This window comes from Exophiala aquamarina (genome assembly GCF_000709125.1).
Source record: "Exophiala aquamarina CBS 119918 chromosome Unknown aczIA-supercont1.4, whole genome shotgun sequence".
Taxonomy (NCBI): domain Eukaryota; kingdom Fungi; phylum Ascomycota; class Eurotiomycetes; order Chaetothyriales; family Herpotrichiellaceae; genus Exophiala; species Exophiala aquamarina.
In genome coordinates, this window is record NW_013550584.1 from 3,090,508 (window position 1) to 3,112,037 (window position 21,530).

A 21,530-nucleotide genomic window follows, 5' to 3' on the forward strand; every position below is an offset into this window, starting at 1 on the left:
CTTGCATGATCTGTTAGACTCAACCACACCATTTCCCGCCCACGGCAAAAGCACTCTAGTCTCAGAAGGAGTGGCATGATAGTCCTGACGGGCATCAATTGTGCTTGCATGTGACGTGCCTCAGCCTTCTTCAAAGAAATTTTGTGGGTTGTAAGAACAAGTTTCGCAAGGCTCGGTACTGGCGACATCTCGCTCAGGGTGACGGCCGTGCAAGGGGTACAGGCCCACACTGCTTACTCAGGACCCTTTGCTCCTCTCATTGTGAGAATTGACAATTATTCCCCAGGCGAATAACCCGAGGGAAGCGTATTGACTGGGACTGTGCTGGAATGCTTCAAACGTGGGCGATCCTTTCTGATATTGAGCGCCAATAAGGAGAAATAAGGGGACGACAGGGCGCGGCCGCGACTGCTTGTGAGGGAAGGCCAGCACCAATTTCTGCTCCCAGGACAAACTCTTCCCGGTCCACCTCTACACCTCTCTCACAACACGATCTCAATCTACTCTGGATTCTTCCCAAGATGTCGTTCTGTGGACCGATTAGTGATCGAGTATGCTTTTCTTCGTTCTTGGGACATGCTGCATTTGTTGAAAGCTTCATTCAAGCCAGGCTGCTGACCATTCAAACAGACAGATGTCACCCAGATCGTTGTGGTCATGGTCGGCTTGCCGGCTCGTGGCAAGAGTCTTATAGCTGGCAAAGGTCTGTTTCTCGTCCACTCACCTCACAATGCCCCTTGCCCAGCTGACCCTACTGTACAGTCAAGCGTTACCTCCGATGGACGTCCGTCAAAGCAGAGGTCTTTAATGTAGGCAAATACAGACGTACAGACAATCCTCATCCCGATGCCAAGTTCTTCGACGTGAACAACCCCGAGGGAGAAAAGGCCCGCCGTGCCGCTGCTGAAGCAGCTGTTGCAGACATGCTCAACTGGTTCAAAGACAAGGACAATAAGGTTGCCCTTCTGGACGCTACGAACTCAACAAAGAGCAGACGCAAATGGATCTATGAGAAGATCGTTGAGGCCAACCTCCTCCGTAAGCTCATCATTGGTATCCCGACAGGACCTAGCTAACGCCCTACACAGACCTATTTGTCGAGAGCAAATGTGATGACGAGGACCTCATCATGTCAAATATCTTGGAAGTCAAGACCAGCTCCCCTGATTACGTCGGGTACGATCCTCGCCTCTGGTTGATGGATGAATGAATTCATGATTGTTCTGACTCTTTGACTAGACAAGATCCTGAGGCGGCGGCACGAGATTTCCGTGACAGAATCAGAAATTATGAGAAGGTCTATCAAACTATTGACGAGTCGGAACGGCATTTGACATACGTGAAGATTATTAATATCGGGTACGATCCTCACGCCCGCGCCACTCACCTCACTAACCACTTTTCTAGGGCACGAACTGTCATCAACATGATACAAGACTATCTTCAGTCCCGTCTCGTTTATTACCTGACCAACCTCCATATCAAACCCCGAAGCATCTGGCTTTCACGCCATGGCGAATCCGAGTTCAATCTTGGAGGCCAAATTGGAGGAGATGCCAACTTGAGCGAACGTGGCGAACGCTATGCAAAACTTCTCCCCGAACTTGTCAAACGATCAGGGCTTCCCAAAGATGCTCCCTTGACAATCTGGACGTCTACTCTGAAACGTACAAGCCAAACTGCCAAATACCTTGTCGAGGAACTTGGTTGGGAAAAGTTGCAGTGGAAAGCCCTCGATGAATTGGACAGTGGCGTATGTGATGGGATGACTGTGAGTATTTTCTACTCCTGGTTTGATCTTTCTATCTGCTCTCTAATTGGCTGCCATAGTATCAGGAGATTGCGGAGCAATACCCTGAGGATTTCCAAGCTCGTGATGACGACAAATACAACTATCGCTATCGCGGAGGCGAGTCGTATCGTGACGTGGTCATTCGTCTCGAGCCCATCATTATGGAACTGGAGCGAAGCGAGAACATCATCATCATCACGTAAGACATCTGCCCGTCCTCAATCGCCTCCAGCCTTTTTGCCTATACGATATGCTGACACTTTCCCCCCTGTTTCACAGCCATCAAGCCATCGTCCGCTGCATCTTCGCCTACTTCATGGAGATCCCCCAGGAGAAATCACCATGGATGGAAGTACCTCTCCACACGCTTATGAAGCTCACACCTAAAGCTTATGGTACCGAAGTCGAGCGCTTCAAAGCCGACATTCCCGCTGTCTCCACCTGGCGCCCAAAGGGATCCACGGCAAAACATCACGATAGTGTCAGTGATGGAATGCCAGAAGACGTGGTTGGAGAAGTTAAGAAGGCTGCTGCTGCTGCTGATACCGGTGAGCCAGAACCAGGTATGCTGGGCTTGCCTGTGGCGTAAATGAATGAATTCTGCATGAAGGACGACGGTTGATGATGTCGTAATGAATGCACACACACAGATATCATGCTTATTACATCGTTGTATTTGCTACAGACGAAAGAAAACAGCTAGACCGATATGAGGGGGACGTGTGCTCGGGCTTGTATTTGGTAGCAGACGAATACCAATTTTATCTCTCCTCGTCCGTAGAGCTATAGATAGCTCCCTGATACCGTCTTGAGGTCCTGGTGATCCCCGTGCGTAGCTTCCTTTATCCCCTACCTTTACTGCTGGTTTGGACTCTGGCGGATGCCAGGGCTAGACTTTTATGACGGCCTAAGTGGTTGGTATAGAGATATTATTTACTGATCTAGGCTACATACGGTCCTGCTTGCATGTAGATATAGCATCTTGAACATTCCATAATTGCTGCCTGCCGTAGCTAAATCTAGCACCATCTCCATCCTCCAGCTCGCGCGCGAGGCAGGAGTATCGATGTATGATCTGGCGATTCATTCCACTTGTTATTATCAGGCGATTAGATGCAAGGAGATTAAGACCTTTGTCCTCTTGTGCGAGTGTCAGCAGGCGAAAGGCTCGCCGACGGAGCCACTGTCGTAAGCATCGATGATCAGCTTGATGGAGACGTAGGTGCCGGCGACGCAGATGAAGGCGCCGGCCAGGAAAGTCAGGATATTGACGACGGTCTTCGCGGGGCTGCGGATCCAAGCGGCCAGTCCGTGGATGCCTCTCGAGCGGCCGCGGTCCATGCCGTAGTAGCTGTCGTGCAGCCAGAAGGCACCCGCAATGCCGTACGTGTACCAACTGGCAAAGAGCGAGGCCGCGATAGAGACTAGGTACGCGAAGATCGGGACGCCCACGGCGAGCACGAACGCCGCGCCGTTGGCGAGGACAATCAGCAGCGTCCAGGTGCCCCAGCCCAGCACGGTGTGCTCGTGCAGGTGGCGCGTGCGGCGGAATAGGCGGATGAAGAAGAGTTTGGCGGCCGTGTGCGAGTACAGGCTCCCCGCGATCAGGAAGTTGGGCAGGGCGATGCCGTAGGTGGCCTTGGCCCATTTCGGGGGCAAGGACGAGAAGGCGGGCGATGCAACGCTGGGCCCCAGGTAGACGTACATGACGATGGCGAAGACGATGTAGAAGGTCGTCGCGAAGATTTGGAGCACCCACGCTGCCTTTTTCGCGTCGCCGGGGTGCTTCATCTCTGAGATGAGGATGAAGAACATAAAGTGGCCAGCGTAGGAGAAGACCGGGTTGGTGATCGAGACGAATGCGTCATAGAAGCTTGCTGAGCGGGTGATATCGATGTGCCGGTCGGGTGCTGGGTTGGCGCCCGCGGCGCCCATGCCGACCAGGCCAGCGACGAGGATGCAGATGCACGATGGGATGCAGAGCCAGGAGAGCTGGTCGAGGGTCCGTGGGAAGGAGAGTAGCAGTGTCGGGATCGCGAAGATGCCGGTGTACCACATCAGGCAGAGCTTGCTCTCCGAGAGGACTCCCAGGGTGATCTGTCCTGCTAGCAGCTGTGATCCTGTGGCGCAGATGGCGAAGATGACGGTGCCAGCGGACAGGATTTCTCGCACAATCGGGCCGCCTAGAATTCTGCCGGCGTCACCCATGTTGTGGACCTCAGGGTGGTTCATCTTGAAGTCGACGAGGACGAGAGATGTGTACAGGGCGAAGATGCCTGTGCGAGTAGGCTGATCAGGCCAGATTCCTAGCGAGCCATGTTGAGACACTCACCGAGGAAAGCTATCAAGATCACTCCTGGCACAATGCCGACCACAGCTGTAGCAGCAGGCAGAGACAGCATGCCGTTGCTGACAATCTCGGCGATCATGAGAACGGCAACGAGCGGCCATGACAATGTTTTGTACTTGATGGTGGCATTTTCTTCATTGCCGAAGACGTCGTGCTCTGGATATCGAAGGTCAGTAGATGGCACTGAAGAAGATACAAGGAGGCGTTGAGCATCAGAAGCGTACCGTGATCATAACCAGTAGGAGGGCCGTCAGAAACATCTCTTGGGTGAGATGTAGAAAGAGCGTGTTGAGGTTCGAAATCAACGTCTCTTGCACCGCTGAAACGGTACTTTTCGTAGTCACTCATCTCGCTCACGTTTTCTATTGAAGATTCATGGAGGGTACTCAAGGTTCAAGGGGAGAAGTCTCAAATATTGCTATTCTGGAGATGGTCTATCGTATGCTGCTATCGAAGCAGCTATTATCACTATCGACATTGCTCAGAGAGAAGAGGTTGATAGGCTATGGCACTCGGCCCTCGAAGACAGTGAGGTTGTTATCATTCGAAGACAGCAGGGATTACTCTAGATTAGGAAGGTGGTAAGCAGCTCCCCTTGGCCAGATATGTGCTGTAGACCGCCTGGTGTAGTCACGGATTGAGGTGAAGCTACATACGCGTGGGGTACTCCGCGCGATGTCTTGGGGCGACGGACGATACCGAGATGAGCTGCTCACGTGTCGAAATCATGTGACCAGCTTTCTAGGGCGAAGTATATCGGTCCTGGTACGATGACGCATCACGTGAGTGGCTGGGATGCGAATTGCAAAACCGGGCACATGCTCATTTTCATTAGCCTGTGGGGCGGGTGACTTGCAGTTGCCAGTTGGCCCACCTGCCCTGCCCTCTGCGCCAATTCTACTCCGTACATGGCCATCCACAGTCGTCATACTGTCGCTTGCCGCTTGACCTGGCAACTCAGTTCGATTTCCTGGCCTGCCCCTACAACTGTAACACCACCTTTTTGCTCCAGTTTTCTTCTGATTCATCACTTCTATAATCGCAACTTTGATCAACCTCTCCCTGTTCCCTCCTAGACCTTCCTGTCTCGCCTCCGTTCAGCTTCACCATCCTTCAATACTCCTGTCAAGATGAGTTACGCAGATGTTGCCGCCAGTGGCCCCAAGCAGTCCGCAGATGAGGTATGGTGTTTTTCCCTGTAGCTCTTTGGGTACAAGGATATAGCTAACATTCCGTAGGCGTGAGTCTATAGGAGTCCATTCTGACCAGGTCCACGGGTACTAATATCGGAACCACAGTCGCGCAGCACCAGTCCCAGAACTTAATCACTCCGAATCCGAATCCGCCAGCTTGATTGATGTCGACTCCCCCCACGTGGGTTCTGTCAAGTCGGATTTCCAAGAACAGGCTGTGAAGACAGAGACCCAGGCGGAGAGAATTGAGCACGAGTTCGAAGACAAGGCCCGTGCTGAGGCTCGACAGGCTGCCGATGCAGCAGATAAGGCTAAGAAGAGGGCCGCTACGAAGGGCAAGGAGGTCAAGGACGCCCTCAAGAAGGACGGCAGGAAGTTGAGTGAAAACAGAGACAACCCGGTTGTGGTTGGCAATGCTATAATATGGGGAATTGCGACTGTTGCCATCGGATATGGGGCATATCAGAAGCACAGTGAAGGCAAGTTGGACTGGAAGCTTGCCGGAACAGTTGCTGGTGTTGTGGGCGCTTTTGGTGTGGCAGACTACTTTGGGAGCAAGTGGGTATTTCTCTTCCGGAGCAATGTTGCGAGTGACTAATTGTTGTGTAGGTGGCTGCTCGAAAACAAGTATCCTCCCAAATAGACAGTGGCAGCACTGGGCTAAGGTCTTTCGGCGGGCTGGACTGAATTGTGTACTCCTCTTATAACCTCTCTACTCGGTTCGCCAAGGTGGCTTGCGGCGCAGGATGTTTTGAACCGTATCTCCCTGTTTCCACGAATATGATATCCCTTGCTTGTTCGAGAATTTTCCACAGTTATGGTTGCATGTTCTGATGGCGGTATGAATCCATTGTGGTGGATGCCTCGGTGGCTAGGTGATCTTTAGTCGCGTCCGACATTCTCAATCGTCATGACAGCAGATCGCGTTTGGAGCTTCCGGGCTTTCTTTTCCTCGGATGCGTGTTGTTCCTACATCGGGCGTTCTAGGCACGTAAAGCACTATTTGCAGGGCCACCATTAAAAGAACAAACACTTTGCAAGATCTGTCGTGGGCATGCACGTCGAGAAGTGGGTCTACCCAAGCATCAAAGGCCGGGTCGAGAAGGTAAGTTGGTCGGAAAATCGAGAGTACTTTGTTGATCGAGTAGAGCACCAGGGTCGGATTGCAGACAACAGCCGAAGCAAGCATTCGTTGATTTCTTTTGAGTTTTAGCCAGGTCTTCTCGGCCATCTTGTGCAATGGTCCTTGCATTGGAGTTCGCCGGGCTCAAGAGCCTCGGTGAAGTGTTGACCAGATGTTCTTAAAGTCCTGAGCCAGCGGTTTTCGAGAGCGCTCTGGGCGCAAGATCGGCTTGTCTTGTTTGCAATTGGACACTAGCCGTGACTTAGCGGCCGGAGAGTATGGTGCGGTTTAGCCAGGCGAAGGACTTTTGAAACGATGTTCGTTGGTGTCCTTCATTAGGATCAGAGTAATATTTAGATGACTGTATATAGAGCGTGTGGTGTGCAAGTTCTTGGTTGATAGTCCCAGAAAGGATGAGTGAGACGCAGACGTGAGAGACAAGGTCAGGCAGTTGTGTCAGTGGCACCTTCCACACTCGAGTCTGTTTGATGCTTTGTGACACTTCAAGTTCAAGGAAGAAAAGTAAAGGCCAAAAAAGAGCAACCCTAACTAGTTAGTAATGTACTTACACTGGCATGATACGGCGGCCACCAAGATGTCAAGTTCCCACGCCGAGTCCGTTCTATTTCGGGTTGCCCATGCTGTGAACAGCTCTCGCCCGGGTTGACCTCTTGAGTCTTGACCTTTGGTTTCATTAGCAGTGGAGAAGGATTGACTTTTCTCACAAGCGGCAATGGTTGCGAGCGAGCCTAGACCGTGCGAATTTGCCTTGGTCTTGGAGAATGTGTATCAAGCGGGACTTGACAATGGGAGTACGTCCATGCAAGCATGTCATAGAACACATGGAATGCTTTAATCACCAACCCTTCAAGTCTAATTCCCCTCTTTTGCTCAGATCATGGGATTCTCAAAGCCCACGAATTCTGTGGATAAATGCCATAGGAAGGCGTGGACAGAATGCTGAGTCCTGTGTGCTGGTGTCGAGAATAGACAAGAAGAGCGCGGTCACCGGGTTCCGGTCCAACATTTCCCCCCCATCATTGTTTTTTGGTTGGCCGTAGAGTCAAGCCATCCGCCTGCCTGCGCCTGGCAGGCTGGCACATGTACTCCGTACACAAGGACAGATTGTACCTTTGTCTCCTTCAACGACCGACACCATGTCACGAAATCACATTAGAAGCACTTCTTAGCTCGTCTCCCAGCGAGCGTACTCTAGCCTAACCCTCGTCTTCAACTTGAGCTTGATTTCTGTTCCTTCACCCCCTCAGTACAACCCGCGCGCGCTTCAACATGGTACGAGCCTCCCACCAAATCCAACTGACATCTTAAGCCTGACAAATTTTGCAGAACGTTTTATTCAATTCAGCATTAAAACAGTCGACTGCGGTGCGTCGAGATCTGGAGACCTTTGCGCAGGCACCAGCAACTGCATCCCCAGCACTCCAAGGTCAAATCTCTACTACCCTGACTAGTTTCTCCCGCACTCTCGAAGACTATCAGAATCTATCACGCAATGAGCTGAACGAAGAAAAGAAGGAAAAGGCTGTCGAGAGACTGAAGAACTTCCGCGCAGATCTAGCGTCCTACCGCACACAGTTTGACCAACTAAAAAAGGAGCGCGAAGGGGCCGTGGCAGCCAACAATAGGAGTGAATTGCTAGGAAGGCGTCCACATCACGCTGCGACCCCGGAGAATCCATATGCCCACGTAGCCAACCAGAGCGCATTCGCTCCAGCACACCGAAATACACAAGACGGTCTCTCCTTTGGAGCGAGTCCGAATGAGTACAGCAGGGAGAACCACGCCCTTGCCGAACAGAACTTCTTCAGCACAGCCAACGCTCAAATCGATGAATTCCTAGATCGAGGCCGGGCAGTGCTCGGCGATCTGGGCCAACAACGAGAAATTCTGAAAGGCACCCAAAGAAAGTTATACAGTGTCGCGAATACACTTGGTGTCAGTGGTGATACCATCCGTATGGTCGAGAGAAGGGCCAAACAGGATAAATGGATCTTCTGGGGAGGAGTCATTGTCTTTTTTCTCTTCTGCTTCCTGGTCATACACTTCCTCCGATGAAACCTCCACTCTATCGGATCGCTAGCATCTCGCGTTGGCTCTAGGTGACCACTGCTGGTGACTAGCGACGCGATCTCCTGTGGACCTACGACATTGGTGCTGGTCATGTGCTCAGCCGGTTTCTGGACCAAGAATTCAGATGGGCCGCTTACAACCCGTCGCCACGCCTACCTTGCCAACTCAATAAGGACACTGTCGATGGCCGGGGCTTACGAGCAAGCTCTTGACGCAGGGTAATCATCTTTGCGACGTATCGTCCGTGAAGACCCATTACCATAATCTTAAGGGTGGCTAACTGCCAGCTATGCCACTCAGATTCAAACACTGGTGTGGAGGATTTCTGAGTGGTGCTACCGTTCACTCTCTATTCCGCTCTTTAACCAAGGCACGATAGAGCAGGAGATGGAGATGACATGCTTTCATCAAACACATGGCCAATGATGGCCCCTTCTCATCTAAGTTCTTAGACAGCACCTTGAGGTCTCACTGGCATGCCGAGGGCTCATGAGAATAAAACAATGTCCTTATTGGGCGGGTCGCATCAACGGCATGTCCCGATCAGGAGCTGGCCAAACCACCCATCTAATCCGTCACTCGGCCCGTGATCTCCAAACCGCATGAGTCAGATGGAATCGAGTCAGAAAGGCTCTACCGAAATAGGCTTTCGGTCTGAACGGAGCCTGGTCGATTTACCATTTTAATGTGGCAAATACTTCCCCGCACAACGGACCACTTTGCGTTTCTGTGATTGGAGCTCACCCCCTGGCCGGCAGGTCCTGACCAAGATGTATCAACAGTGGGCAAGCGACATAGCAACCTCGGGCCATGGCCATGTTTTTTGGGCGCGGATACTGTGCTTTTTTAGATACCAAAAAAGTTCTTGAGCTCTCGTCCTCCAAGCTTCAGATTCAACTCCTGTTCGGTTTGCACCCAATCCCCCTGCAAACAGAATATCCGCCCAATATATGTGATCTTGACCTGCTGCTCTTTCTGATCCCTAGTGTACCTGGTATTGGTAGTTCTATTTGCTGCGGCACCTGCGACCATCATGGCCGGCAACCGACCTTGGCCCCAAGTTCCTGTGGGCAACAAAGACTACACCGAGGCCAACGTTGTCATTATCGGAGGTGGGATTTCGGGAATGTGTACGGCGATCGACTTGATCGCCAGAAACAATTGCCGGAACTTCATCATACTGGAGAAATCTGGAGGTGTTGGCGGTACCTGGAGGGATAACAAATATCCTGGCTGTTGTTGTGATGGTAATGATCCACAGCTCCTCGCATTTCACCTTCGAGATTGCTCATGATGCTCTAGTGTGGTCGCATCTCTACAGTTACTCGTTCGAACAGAATTCTGATTGGACAAGGGAATACCCGGGACAAGAAGAAATACTAGAGTACCTGATGCGAGTGGCACAGAAGTACGACCTGTATCGTTACGTTCGCTTCAACACTGCGGTTGATTCAGCCCAATGGGATGATGCTAGCAAGAAGTGGAAGACGACGGTCTCAGTTCAAGGTGGCAAGGATGCTGAGTTTGGCAGTACATATACTATCAGCTCAGATTTCCTAGTCTCCGCCGTCGGTCAATTGAATGTGCCAAGGTTGCCGGATATCAGAGGCCTTGGAGAATTCAAGGGCAAGCTGATGCACAGCGCTCGCTGGGATTGGAGCTATGACCTGCGAGGGAAAAAGGTCGCCATCATTGGTAACGGAGCAACCGCTGCCCAGATCATCCCAGAAATCGTCAAGGAAGTCGATCATCTCACGATCCATCAACGCACCCCCAACTGGGTAATACCTCGGTTAGACGCCGCGATTGCCCCTTGGAAACGCAGTATGTACAAGTGGGTTCCCTATGTCCGTCAGCGCAAGAGGGCGGACATGATGGACTTCCGAGAAGCATTCTACGACGCCGTTTTCGACAAGAATTCGCCCACATCTCAATTTATCGAGGCAATGAGCAAGGACCATTTGCATACTCAATTGAAAGACCGGACCGATCTCTGGGAGAAACTACAACCCAACTACGCAGTAGGCTGTAAACGGGTCATCATTACTGATGACTACTTCCCCGTTTTCTTGAGGAATAACGTTAAGCTTGAGACGGGGAAAATCGATAACATCACCGCGAATGGTATCGTGACTGATGGCAAGGAGGAAAAATACGATCTCATCATCTTGGCTACAGGATTCCGCACAGTTGAATTTATGCACCCTATTGAGATCACAGGCAGTGCCGGGCGCACATTGAGCAGCATCTGGAAAGACGGTGGGCAGGCACTTTATGGAGTTGTTGTCGAAAGCCTTCCTAACTTTGGCATGCTATATGGACCCAACACCAACCTGGGCCACAATAGCATTATTCTCATGATTGAAGCCCAAAGCAGATACATTAATGCAATGATCAAGGAAGTGATTACCGCGAGATCACGTGGTGAGAGCCTGGTGCTTGCTCCCAAGCCATCACGGGTCAAGCAGTTCAACGATGAGATCCAGTCAGAGCTGGAGAAGAGCAATTTTGCAGACCCGAACTGCAATTCTTGGTATAAGATCAAAGATAGTGGGAAGATCACCAACAATTGGAGTAGAAATGTGGTTGCATACCAGAAGGTGGGTCGAGACTTGATCTGTTGTGCTGTGCTGTATTCTTGTCCACTGACATTTTGCTTGCAGCTTCTGAGCCAGGTGGACTGGGCGGATTTCGAGGTGTCAGGGCAAGGGGCAAACCACCTTTGTGGTTCTCACAAAACCCAACTTGGTCGAGTTGTGGAGGAGTCGCTGGTGAGCTACAAGACCATGGGACTGACTGCTCTCAGTCTTGTGGCAGTTGGGGCAGGAATAGCATTTCGCAACTCTGGCCGGTTGCGGCTGAGATGAGAGACAGACACCGACACAGAGATTGTGTTGGATTGTTGACCCGAGTACCGCTCCCGTTCACAGCATGCTTTGTATGGAGTTCCTAGGTACTAGCTGAGGTACGCGCGATATGCAGCGGATAGGGGTGATTGGTGTCTGCTGTAAATACGGAGTTTATCTGGTGGCAACTGTGGTCCGAGGGGCCCGTACCTGCAGTGATGCTCGATGCAAATCCGAAATAGACGGGGTCGTGACTTGGAGTCCCGCTATTTGAGCACCACACCTGAGCATTACGAGTAATATTGGTAACCAGTGACAGCTCCTTTAGGTGCCTACGACCTAGGGGTTAGTTAAAGGCTTAGGGATCCAAGACCCCTCGGACTGGCTGAATCGTAACTGGGGAAGCCCTGCCGCTTTTCGGTGGCCACTTAAAACTCAATGGCAGGACCCCCTCGGCCTCTAGCACCTCTTACCTTGCCGGCCCAGGTGGTTCTAGTGGTCCCTAATCCACTAACCTCCCCTAACTAACCCACTAACTCCTCGCAACTCACTAACTTTGACTCCACGCAGTTTGGCGGACTTCAAAGTCATTTTTCTCTCTTCTCCTTCTACCCACTGTTTATTGTTCGACAAAATCACACGTCCCAGATCGCACATTCACCTTCTCTGTAACACGACCGTCTTCACGATTCTTACCGCGAACCCACGAACACTGCATTTGCCTACCCAACTCCTCCATCCTACACACAGCACGCGCTCAGATCACTTTTCCACTCTTGCTCTTCAAAGCTCCTCCGTCTCTCTGTGGCCCCAATTGCTCCCAATCCACAGCAAATATGCCCACTCCTTTTACCTCCACATTCGCCTCGGCCGCAGCAAGCACAAATGGTGAAACCTCAGGAACGAAGAGCAATAATAGTGCTGGGAATGACTGGTATGGCCACCCTTCAGCAACTCGACTCTACGCGCACCACGGACCCTGAACCACCAACCGCGCGATACACTGCGTACAGTGCTCATTTTGACCTATTCTGCCCATGCTCTTTGCGAAATATAGTTCAAGAATAAACTGATGTGTTTCGAACCTTTAGGTCAAGGAGCCGTGTGAATGGAGCCACTCAAACTTTCCGCAGATCCTCTGTGGCCACCACACCGTCCAATTCGAATTCACAAGCACAGGCACAGCCGCGCGACATGCCTCCCACGCCGAGTACCAACCACGGGGGAGTCTATATCCCACCTCATCTCAACGCCAATCATCCTTCGAATTCCTCCCGCTCCCTTCCTTTGGGTGATGTTCGCTACAGCAAAGACCAACTCCTGACAATCTACCAGACGCTCAAGGACTCTGCCGCTCTTGACCGTAGCCTAGAGGATATCTTCCTAGGCTCGTGGGATCCTCTAGATGCCAAAAATAGTCTTTCGAATCAAGCAGGGCGTGGAGACTCCAAAGACCAAACCCCAGGTCCTGAAGTCTGTTGGAATTATACCGTCGATGCAAATCCATTTGGTATGACAGATTTGACAGAGGATGAGAAACAGGTATGCCCAACTTCCTTGTAGACCTGACATGCGCGCTCTTCAAGGTATGATCTGACCGCGATCATAGCTCTTCTCGACCTCCGTCAATTCTCCGATCAAGCTGCAACAGAATACCGCAAAGGAAAGCACGGGAGGTGGAACGATCGCAGGCCGCAAGGCGTCTTTATCAGGCTACAGTAGTACTACGCAAGGGTCGAGACCAGGCACCCGACGAAGGGAGACAAGTGATTCTTTTGCCAGTAACGGACCCTTGTCTCCCGTAGAGCCCAAGACTTTCTTCCGCGGCGATTCTAACACTGCCACACCACCTCCTGCTCTACTACGCCGTCGTACTGACTATAAGGACGAAGAAACCACACCACCATCCAAGGACGACGCCGAAGGAGACGACCCCGCTGACTCGCAGCCACAGTTCCCTGCGTTGCGACGTTCTGCTACGGGACCCTTGAGTGCGGGTTTGCATCCGCCATCTGGCTCACCGTGGTCTGCTGGCACACAAGGCGGGGGATTTGGCTCGATGGGAAGTTTCGGTAGCTTTGCAATTGGCTCAGCGACAACCCCAACGGAAACCACAGACAAGAGACCCGGTTTTGGAAGCGCCCGTGGTGGTAGTCGTTTCAAGGACCTTCTATCGAAGACAAGCTCAGAAGATATTGGCCAAAGTATCAAAGATAAGACTTCTTTTGGTGCTCTCGAAAAACTTCCTGAGGAGGATACAGATGCAGCTCACTTACGGTCACGAGACGGATTGGCAACACGCCCAGGTCGTAGCGAGACTAATCCTTACGAAGAAATCCCAGCTCGAGCCGGGAGTGCTGCTCTCGGTGGTTCCCAAGAAAACGTTCCACCTCAAGGCATCGAACAAATGGGCTTCTCTGCTTATGGACCTCAATCCAACATTGGTGCACGAGATTTTGGCAACGATGACTCATACCAGCAGACGCCGCAAGGCCGTTTCAATCCCCATGAGCCCATGAGCCCGACAAATACAAACCCCTATCAGAGTCCTCATGGTCGGTTGGAAGATGACGAGCAAGACACAAATGACTCAGCATCGCAAGCCTCGGCCCTTCCACCATTTGGCGGCAACCGTAGGAATGTGTTTCCCAATCCTGATGAGAGAGGTCCAGGATCTGGTCTTCGTGGTGCAGGTGCCTTTGGTAATATAGGGTTTGGTAGCCTCGGGGGAGGACCCGCGTGGTCTGCAGCTGGAATTGGGTCTGGAAAGCCTGCTCTCGATCGTGGTATGGGTACAGGTTTTGGTGATCCAATATTCAGTCCCTTGGCCGATTTACAGTCACCAACCACTGGAGGTCTCGGAGGTGGTTTCTTTGCTTCTGGTGGGTTTGGATCAGCAGGCCGTGCCAGTCGCCTCGGTGCCATGTTCCCTCCAGCGATGCAAGAACAGATGAGAGGAGACAGCAGAAACGAGATCCCGTCCGGATCTTTCGACTCCCGTCCTGATAGCGCTCAGCATATCAGCAGAGATCCTTTCGACAACACAGGACGCAGATTGGAAGGTTTTGGTCGTGGGTCGAGCTCATTTGAAGAATCACCTCCAGTCCGGACTGTTGAGGACGCAGGAACCTTAGGCCCGGCGGGTGCATTTGGACCGTCAACATCAGGCCCACAAACAACTTCCTTACCAACTCCACAATCAGCTGCGGGCCGCGGTCCACCTGGAGCAGAAGGCTATCAGTCTGCCCATGGTCTCAGCCAATCAAGCGGTAGCAGCTCTTCCAACCAGATGCCGGCTGCACAACAGCGGCAGATGGTAATGCCAGATCGGATGCGCTGGATCTATCGCGATCCTCAAGGTAACACGCAGGGCCCATGGTCAGGCTTAGAGATGCACGACTGGTTCAAAGCTGGATTCTTCACGGCAGAATTGCAGGTGAAAAAGTTGGAGGATACCGAGTACGAGCCATTAGCACAACTCGTCCGACGCATTGGAAACTCCCGCGAGCCTTTTCTGGTGCCGCAAATCGGGGTTCCTCATGGGCCTCCATCTATAGCACAAGGAAATCACTGGGCAACCTCAATGGCCGGGTCAGGAGGTTCTGCACAACCACCCTTTGCAAGCAGCTTCCCAAGTTTCGGAACCACCTTGACCGCAGAACAACAGAATGCTTTGGAGAGAAGAAAGCAGGAAGAGCAATTCCTCATGGCTAGGCAAAAGGAGCATTTGGCTCAACAGCAGATGGCCATGAAGCATATGCAAATTCAGAATGGGCTCCATTCTTTGCAGCATCACTCGAGTGCCCACTCCCTACAAAGCCAGCCAAGCTTTGGTAGCATCACTTCTCCTACCGGGTATCAACCATCGCCAATGCAAGGTCCAATCCAACCACCAGCAGCACAACAGCAGCAGCCTGGGCAATCCTTTGGTCCACCGGGAGGCCCCAACCCTGGACAACCCTTTGGCGGAAATCGGGACGATGATGTACAGGGTATGATGGATAGGCTGAGTTTCAGCCAGCGAGCCAACCTTCCATATTCTTCGGCTGGCCCTTTAGGCCCACCACCCGTGGAGGGGGCGCCGACCTCCCAACAGGTCTCGTCCATGTTACAAGATAGAGCCCGGCTTCAGCAGCAGCAACAATCCGACATTCAAAGCCATCAGGAAACTTTTTTAGGCCAGCAGGGCCGCAACGACCGGCTGGAAGAGTTCCACACCCTTCGTGGAGAGGTGGACAACCAAGCTGGACGTCTCGGCCCTGATGAAGCTCTCCCACAGCCAATTGGATCTCATCGCCAGTCCGAAGAACAGAGTACTCAGACTGCACCCTCGAAGCCTCCAGTCCCAACTAGCCAGCCCGTACACAAGGGCGAGCTTGAGAGCCTCTCCTTGGCTCAGCAGGTACAAATTGCTGCAGCAAGTCAACAAGCAGCTGCAGAAGAGAGTGCATGGGCTAGAATTGATGCTCCCATTGAACTACCACCCGTTTCTATTTCTCCGTTGCCAGCACCCGCGGCTCAGCGTAATCGACAACATGTTGCTGATGCTCTCGCAGCTGACTCTAGATCCGCAACTCAAACTCCGATCGAAACGCCAACTGTTTCCATCGCACCTTGGGCCGAACGCACTGCTGAACATCCAAAAGGGCCATCCTTGAAAGAGATCCAAGAGGCAGAGGCGAAGCGAGCGGCCGAGCAAGAAGAAATTGCCGCTGCAGCACGTCGGGCGCAGGCTGAACAAGAGAGACTAGTTCAAGCCCAAGCTTCAGCCCCAGTTCCAGCACCAGGTCTACCGTTGACTTCTACTTGGGGTGCCTCGTCATCGCCAGTTGGCGCACAATCATCAGTATGGGGAGCCAAACCAGCACCCGCAAAGCCCGTTCAAGCCGCCAGTGGGACAAGTGCTAAAAAGACACTGGCTCAAATTCAAAAGGAAGAAGAGTCACGTAAGCAACGGGCGGCTGCCGCAGCTGCTACTTCAGCAGGTGCCCAACATGCTGCTAGCCCGGTGTCTGCGGCTGTAGGCAAGCGATATGCAGAGCTCGCCAGCAAGGCAGCACCGGCAGTCCCGAACACCGCTGGAGGTGCGTGGATGACAGTTGGCTCAAATGGCAAGAGCAAAACCCCTGGCACTGGCCCTGCCCCTGCCCCTGTTGTTGCCACACCTCAACCAGCATCTCGGACTGTGAGTGGTACGCTTGCAAGCGCTGCGAAAGTCAAGCCAACCCTTTCAACACCTCGAACCTCGAACCTGGCTAGTCCAAGCAAGGCCAATGAGGAGTTCGCTAAATGGATCAGGGGGTCACTCGGGAAGGGACTCAACAGCAATATCAACCGTAAGTGAAGAAAGACTAATAGAAATACATGAATGAAGACTAACTGAATTGGCCACAGTCGATAGTTTCGTACAAGATTTGCTGATCCTCCCTCCCGAGGTGGAGATTATCTCAGACTCGATCTACGCCAGCTCTCAGACTTTGGATGGTCGTCGCTTTGCAGAAGAGTTTGTCCGCCGTCGTAAATTGGCGGATAAGGGAATCGTTGAACCGGCGGCGAATGGTGCACAAGGACTTGGTGCAGACAACAAGAGTGCAGGTGGTTGGAGCGAAGTTGCGAAGAAAGGACCGGCACCAAAGGAAGAGCCCAACTCTGCTTTCAAAGTGGTTGCTACTAAGAAGAAGGGGAAGCGTTGAACGTGACAGACGTCTAGTCTAGTCCTGATTCTGTCTGCATGCGATGACTTCTATTGACTTGACGCTGATGTTAATGCGGATGGCTGTGATGTGCTCAATGCTACTATTACACCTGCTTGGGATTCCGAGGCAATCAATACAGTCCTGATTGGTAACTTACCTAGGGATTTACCGAGCGTATCGTTGTCTCTGATTACCTGTCAAATTCTCGGTTCACAATGATTTTTGGCAGCGAACCGCTCGAATTCTGGCAATGGTACTCATGAATGTCCACTCTGTTGTATGGTTTTCACTACTGTAGACTGATTGTGTACTCTGTACTCGTCGAAGGCTTTGGCGGGCGCCGATCCCTTCCACGGGAAGGGTATGTCTCTCCCAAGCACGTGACCAACAGTGGGAGATCTCTATCGTGTGCCCTGATTGGCGCAAATCCTCCCAGAGTGATTCTTCTCCGCACTGCCTGCCCTCCACCCAACTTTTTTTTTTGTTCACGGAACTGGTTGCCAAAAACCTCCCAAGGCCCATATGTAAAGAAGTTGCCAAGAGCAGGTGGGAGAGGAGGCGCGCAGACCGTCATGGAGACACAATCGAATCGCCCTCACCGGGCAACCAAGGAGAAGAAAAAGCCACAACGAGGGCAGAAGAATGTCAAAGCCTTCGCAGTCGCCAACCCAGGCCGTCTGGCTAAGGAAGCTGTACGGTCAAGCGACATCAAAGAAAAACGTCTTCACGTACCGCAGGTCGACCGCATTCCCGAAGAAGCCCCTCCTATTGTCGTCGCCGTCGTCGGACCCTCCGGCGTCGGGAAGACCACACTCATCAAGAGCTTGATCAAACGATACTCGAAGCAGACGCTCTCACATCCCACCGGCCCCCTCACGGTGGTGACCTCGAAGCGGCGGCGACTCACGTTTTTCGAATCTCCCTCAGAATCTCTTGCTGCGATGATTGATGTGGCTAAGATCGCCGACATCGTGCTCCTCATGATCGACGGAAATTACGGGTTTGAGATGGAAACGATGGAGTTCCTCAACGCATTGAGCACGTCCGGAATGCCGGGCAATGTGTTTGGGATCCTCACGCACCTGGACCTGTTCAAGAAGCAGAGCACGCTGCGCATGGCGAAGAAGAGACTGAAACACCGCTTCTGGTCCGAGCTGTACCAGGGTGCGAAGTTGTTTTACTTGTCCGGTGTCATCAATGGCCGGTACCCCGACCGTGAGGTGCATAATCTGTCGCGGTTTCTGTCGGTGATGAAGAATCCGCGGCCGCTCGTGTGGAGGAACAGTCATCCGTACTGCCTGGCCGATCGTTTCCTCGATGTCACCCCGCCGACGGCTATTGAGGAGAATGAGAAGTGTGACAGGCAGGTGGCGCTGTACGGGTACCTTCGTGGGACAAATTTTCCTGCCGACGGTGCGAGGGTTCATGTTCCTGGTGTAGGGGACCTAACGGTTAAGGAGATCGAGTCGTTGCCCGACCCTTGTCCTACACCGTTCTTGGATCAGGCGATCGCTAAAGCGACTGGCAAGTCTCATCGACGAAAGCTGGGTGAAAAACAAAAGGTTTTGTTTGCACCCATGTCCGATGTTGGAGGTGTCCTTGTGGACAAGGATGCAGTTTACATCGAAGTCAAGACCAACACATTCGACCGAGATGCGGATGATGTTGAGGATCGTGGGCTGGGCGAACAATTGATGATGAATCTGCAAGGTGAAAGAAACTTACTAGGAGAGGCAGAAGGTGGTGTACGGCTTTTCCAAGGTGGCCGAGAACTCACAGACGAAGGTGACATGGGTCGGACCACCAAAAGAGGGGCGCGTTTTATCCAACAGAACGAAGACAGTACTCAAGATGTTGAAGACCAGGACGATGACGAAGGCTTCGTCAGCGGGGAGAGTGGCGGAGAGGATGAAGACGAACTTGACGATTACCCAGAGCATAGAGGGAAGCCTGGGTTTGCTGCAGACGACGATATGGCTGAGAATGATGAGGATGACTTGGCATTCGCCGAGAGCGATTCTGATATGGGTTCTGTCTCAGGAGAACAACAGGGTTCTGGTCTGTTAGATGAAAACTCATCCGCGGACGAAGTCGAAGACGAAGACGAGGATGGTGGTATACGTTGGAAAGAGAATCTGGCAGACAAAGCAAGAAGAACACATGCGTCGAAAGTGGCTTTCCGCGCTGCAGATCTGTCGAGGCTGATGTACGACCTAAGTCTGTCCCCGTCCCGAGTAATGCCTAAGTGGCGGGGAGACGCCCTTACCTCGGACGCAGAAAATGATGTCGATCCCGAAGACGACTTTTTCAAGAAGGCAAAGACAGATTACGAAGCTGAAAACGAGGATCGACTCACACCCAGATACGATCATGCAGCACTGTCGACGAAGTGGGAAGACGAAAATAACATCCAGGCGCTCATGTCGCGGTTTACACGAGGGTCTTTGGCTACCGGTGCCAACGCAGACGATCTTGGAGACGAAGACGAAGAAAACGGGGAAAATGGCTTTGGCGATGAATCCGATGAAGGCGACGGGGAGTTCGAAGACCTGGAAGCACCTGCAGAGGAAGACCAAGCAGCACAAGAAAAGCTCACGCTCGATGAAGAAAGGGCGAAGAATGCCAAACGAAAAGAAGAGCTGAGACTACGATTCGAAGAAGAAGATCGAGAAGGATTTGCCAACAGCAAGAACGAAGTCAAGGCCACGGAAGATGAATTTGGGGAGGACGACTGGTATGAAGCACAAAAGGCCATGCTGCAAAAGCAGTTGGACATCAATCGTGCAGAGTTTGACAGTCTAGACGCTGTCTCCCGAGCACGGGCGGAGGGGTTCAAGGCAGGGACATATGCAAGGATTGTTCTTGACAAGGTGCCGTATGAGTTTGTTCGATCGTTCAACCCTCGGATGCCTGTCATTGTGGGCGGTTTGGCGCCGACTGAAGATCGATTTGGGTTTGTTCACATCCGGATTAAACGACATCGATGGCACAAGAAAATCCTCAAAACAAACGATCCATTGATCTTTTCTCTGGGCTGGCGGCGGTTTCAGACCATGCCGCTGTACTCGATATCCGATTCTCGAACAAGAAATCGGATGCTGAAGTATACACCGGAACACATGCATTGCTTTGGAACATTCTACGGACCACTGGTTGCACCCAACACGGGGTTCTGCTGTGTGCAATCCTTTTCCAACGCCAACCCCGGGTTTCGAATAGCAGCCACGGGAGTGGTGTTGAATGTGGACGAGACGACCGAGATCGTGAAAAAACTCAAGCTTACGGGGCATCCATACAAGGTATTCCGCAACACGGCGTTCATTCGGGACATGTTCAACTCATCAATTGAAATTGCCAAATTTGAAGGGGCAAGCATCAAGACGGTATCTGGGATTCGAGGACAGATCAAGCGAGCACTGAGCAAACCTGAAGGGCATTTTCGAGCGACATTCGAAGACAAGATCCTCATGTCTGACATTGTATTCTTACGAGCGTGGTTTCCGGTCAAGCCTCATCGATTCTATAACCCCGTCACCAATCTTTTAGACGCGCCTCCCAGTGGTGAGATCAGCGGAGACGGAGAGCGTATGGATGATGGGTCGGGGGCGTGGAAAGCTATGCGGCTGACGGGAGCCGTCCGTGCGGCCATGGGGATTGCAACACCTCTACTCAAAGACTCGGCATATAGGAAGATCGAACGACCAACTCGTCATTTCAACCCTCTGAGAGTGCCCCGTGCTCTAGCATCAGATCTTCCATTCAAATCGCAGATCGTACGACAAAAGGCGCGAAAAGCACCAACATACCTCCAGAAGCGAGCAGTGGTGTTGGGTGGAGAGGAGAAGAAGGCACGAGATTTGATGCAAAAGCTGCAGACGCTACGGAACGAGAAGGTAGAAAAGCGAGCAAAGAAGCAGGAGGAGCGACGGGCAGTGTACCGCAAGAAGGTGGCGGAGAATCTGGAGAAGAAATCAGAGAGGGAGAAGAGAGAACGAGATGATTACTGGAGGAAAGAAGGGAGGAAACGCAAACCAGCTGGTGATGGCGGTGGCGGAGGGGGAGGGAAAAGATACAAACGGTCTTCGTAAAAAGTTGTTAGAGACGAGGCCCAGGCAGGACGAGCATGGCCTTGCCCGAGGCAAATGATGTATACGCTATGAGATGTCATGAATGCACGATATGCTCTACAGGTACAAGCACTGAAGTCTGCAGTCTGACGAGAGTAGTCGATATGCAAAGCGCCACTAAAGTTGGTCAAGGAGAAGCCTCAGAAGATATGGCCTAATGGAGGTGGTCACTATTGGACATGGTCTGTGATTTGTTCAATATTGAGTGAAAATTTGGATGGCGGGTTTGGGGGGGATTTGACACGAGGCACGCATCCGCATCCCACGCACACACCGACACACTGGCGAGAAACGCACAGCGCGGGGAATTAT

The 21,530-nt window shown here is 52.2% G+C and overlaps 8 protein-coding genes across 8 annotated transcripts; 6 read left to right on the top strand and 2 right to left on the bottom strand.

The window, feature by feature from the left end:
• Positions 1 to 521: 521 nt before the first annotated feature.
• On the top strand, positions 522 to 2,381 carry A1O9_06219 (fructose-6-phosphate 2-kinase/fructose-2, 6-biphosphatase; the record flags this gene model as incomplete). Its single annotated transcript, XM_013405429.1, has 8 exons — positions 522 to 551; positions 631 to 703; positions 763 to 1,038; positions 1,089 to 1,176; positions 1,240 to 1,359; positions 1,408 to 1,771; positions 1,831 to 1,991; positions 2,072 to 2,381. The coding sequence occupies 8 exons, from the start codon at positions 522 to 524 to the stop codon at positions 2,379 to 2,381; spliced, it is 1,422 nt and encodes a 473-aa protein (XP_013260883.1).
• Positions 2,382 to 2,944: 563 nt separating this feature from the next.
• A1O9_06220 (uncharacterized protein) lies at positions 2,945 to 4,490 on the bottom strand (the record flags this gene model as incomplete). Its single annotated transcript, XM_013405430.1, has 3 exons — positions 2,945 to 4,068; positions 4,125 to 4,325; positions 4,367 to 4,490. The coding sequence occupies 3 exons, from the start codon at positions 4,488 to 4,490 to the stop codon at positions 2,945 to 2,947; spliced, it is 1,449 nt and encodes a 482-aa protein (XP_013260884.1).
• Positions 4,491 to 5,272: 782 nt separating this feature from the next.
• A1O9_06221 (uncharacterized protein) lies at positions 5,273 to 5,978 on the top strand (the record flags this gene model as incomplete). The annotated part of the gene is made up of 3 exons (XM_013405431.1): positions 5,273 to 5,328; positions 5,441 to 5,893; positions 5,945 to 5,978. 3 exons carry the CDS (start codon positions 5,273 to 5,275, stop codon positions 5,976 to 5,978), a joined length of 543 nt encoding a protein of 180 aa, XP_013260885.1.
• A 258-nt stretch (positions 5,979 to 6,236) lies between these two features.
• On the bottom strand, positions 6,237 to 6,566 carry A1O9_06222 (uncharacterized protein; the record flags this gene model as incomplete). Its single annotated transcript, XM_013405432.1, has 1 exon — positions 6,237 to 6,566. The coding sequence occupies one exon, from the start codon at positions 6,564 to 6,566 to the stop codon at positions 6,237 to 6,239; it is 330 nt and encodes a 109-aa protein (XP_013260886.1).
• Positions 6,567 to 7,559: 993 nt separating this feature from the next.
• A1O9_06223 (isopenicillin-N N-acyltransferase) lies at positions 7,560 to 8,534 on the top strand (the record flags this gene model as incomplete). The annotated part of the gene is made up of 2 exons (XM_013405433.1): positions 7,560 to 7,665; positions 7,825 to 8,534. 2 exons carry the CDS (start codon positions 7,560 to 7,562, stop codon positions 8,532 to 8,534), a joined length of 816 nt encoding a protein of 271 aa, XP_013260887.1.
• Positions 8,535 to 9,582: 1,048 nt separating this feature from the next.
• A1O9_06224 (uncharacterized protein) lies at positions 9,583 to 11,416 on the top strand (the record flags this gene model as incomplete). Its single annotated transcript, XM_013405434.1, has 3 exons — positions 9,583 to 9,796; positions 9,852 to 11,149; positions 11,213 to 11,416. 3 exons carry the CDS (start codon positions 9,583 to 9,585, stop codon positions 11,414 to 11,416), a joined length of 1,716 nt encoding a protein of 571 aa, XP_013260888.1.
• Positions 11,417 to 12,589: 1,173 nt separating this feature from the next.
• Positions 12,590 to 17,088, top strand: A1O9_06225 (uncharacterized protein; the record flags this gene model as incomplete). The annotated part of the gene is made up of 3 exons (XM_013405435.1): positions 12,590 to 12,937; positions 13,005 to 16,731; positions 16,790 to 17,088. 3 exons carry the CDS (start codon positions 12,590 to 12,592, stop codon positions 17,086 to 17,088), a joined length of 4,374 nt encoding a protein of 1,457 aa, XP_013260889.1.
• Positions 17,089 to 17,663: 575 nt separating this feature from the next.
• Positions 17,664 to 21,179, top strand: A1O9_06226 (uncharacterized protein; the record flags this gene model as incomplete). Its single annotated transcript, XM_013405436.1, has 1 exon — positions 17,664 to 21,179. The coding sequence occupies one exon, from the start codon at positions 17,664 to 17,666 to the stop codon at positions 21,177 to 21,179; it is 3,516 nt and encodes a 1,171-aa protein (XP_013260890.1).
• Positions 21,180 to 21,530: the final 351 nt, after the last annotated feature.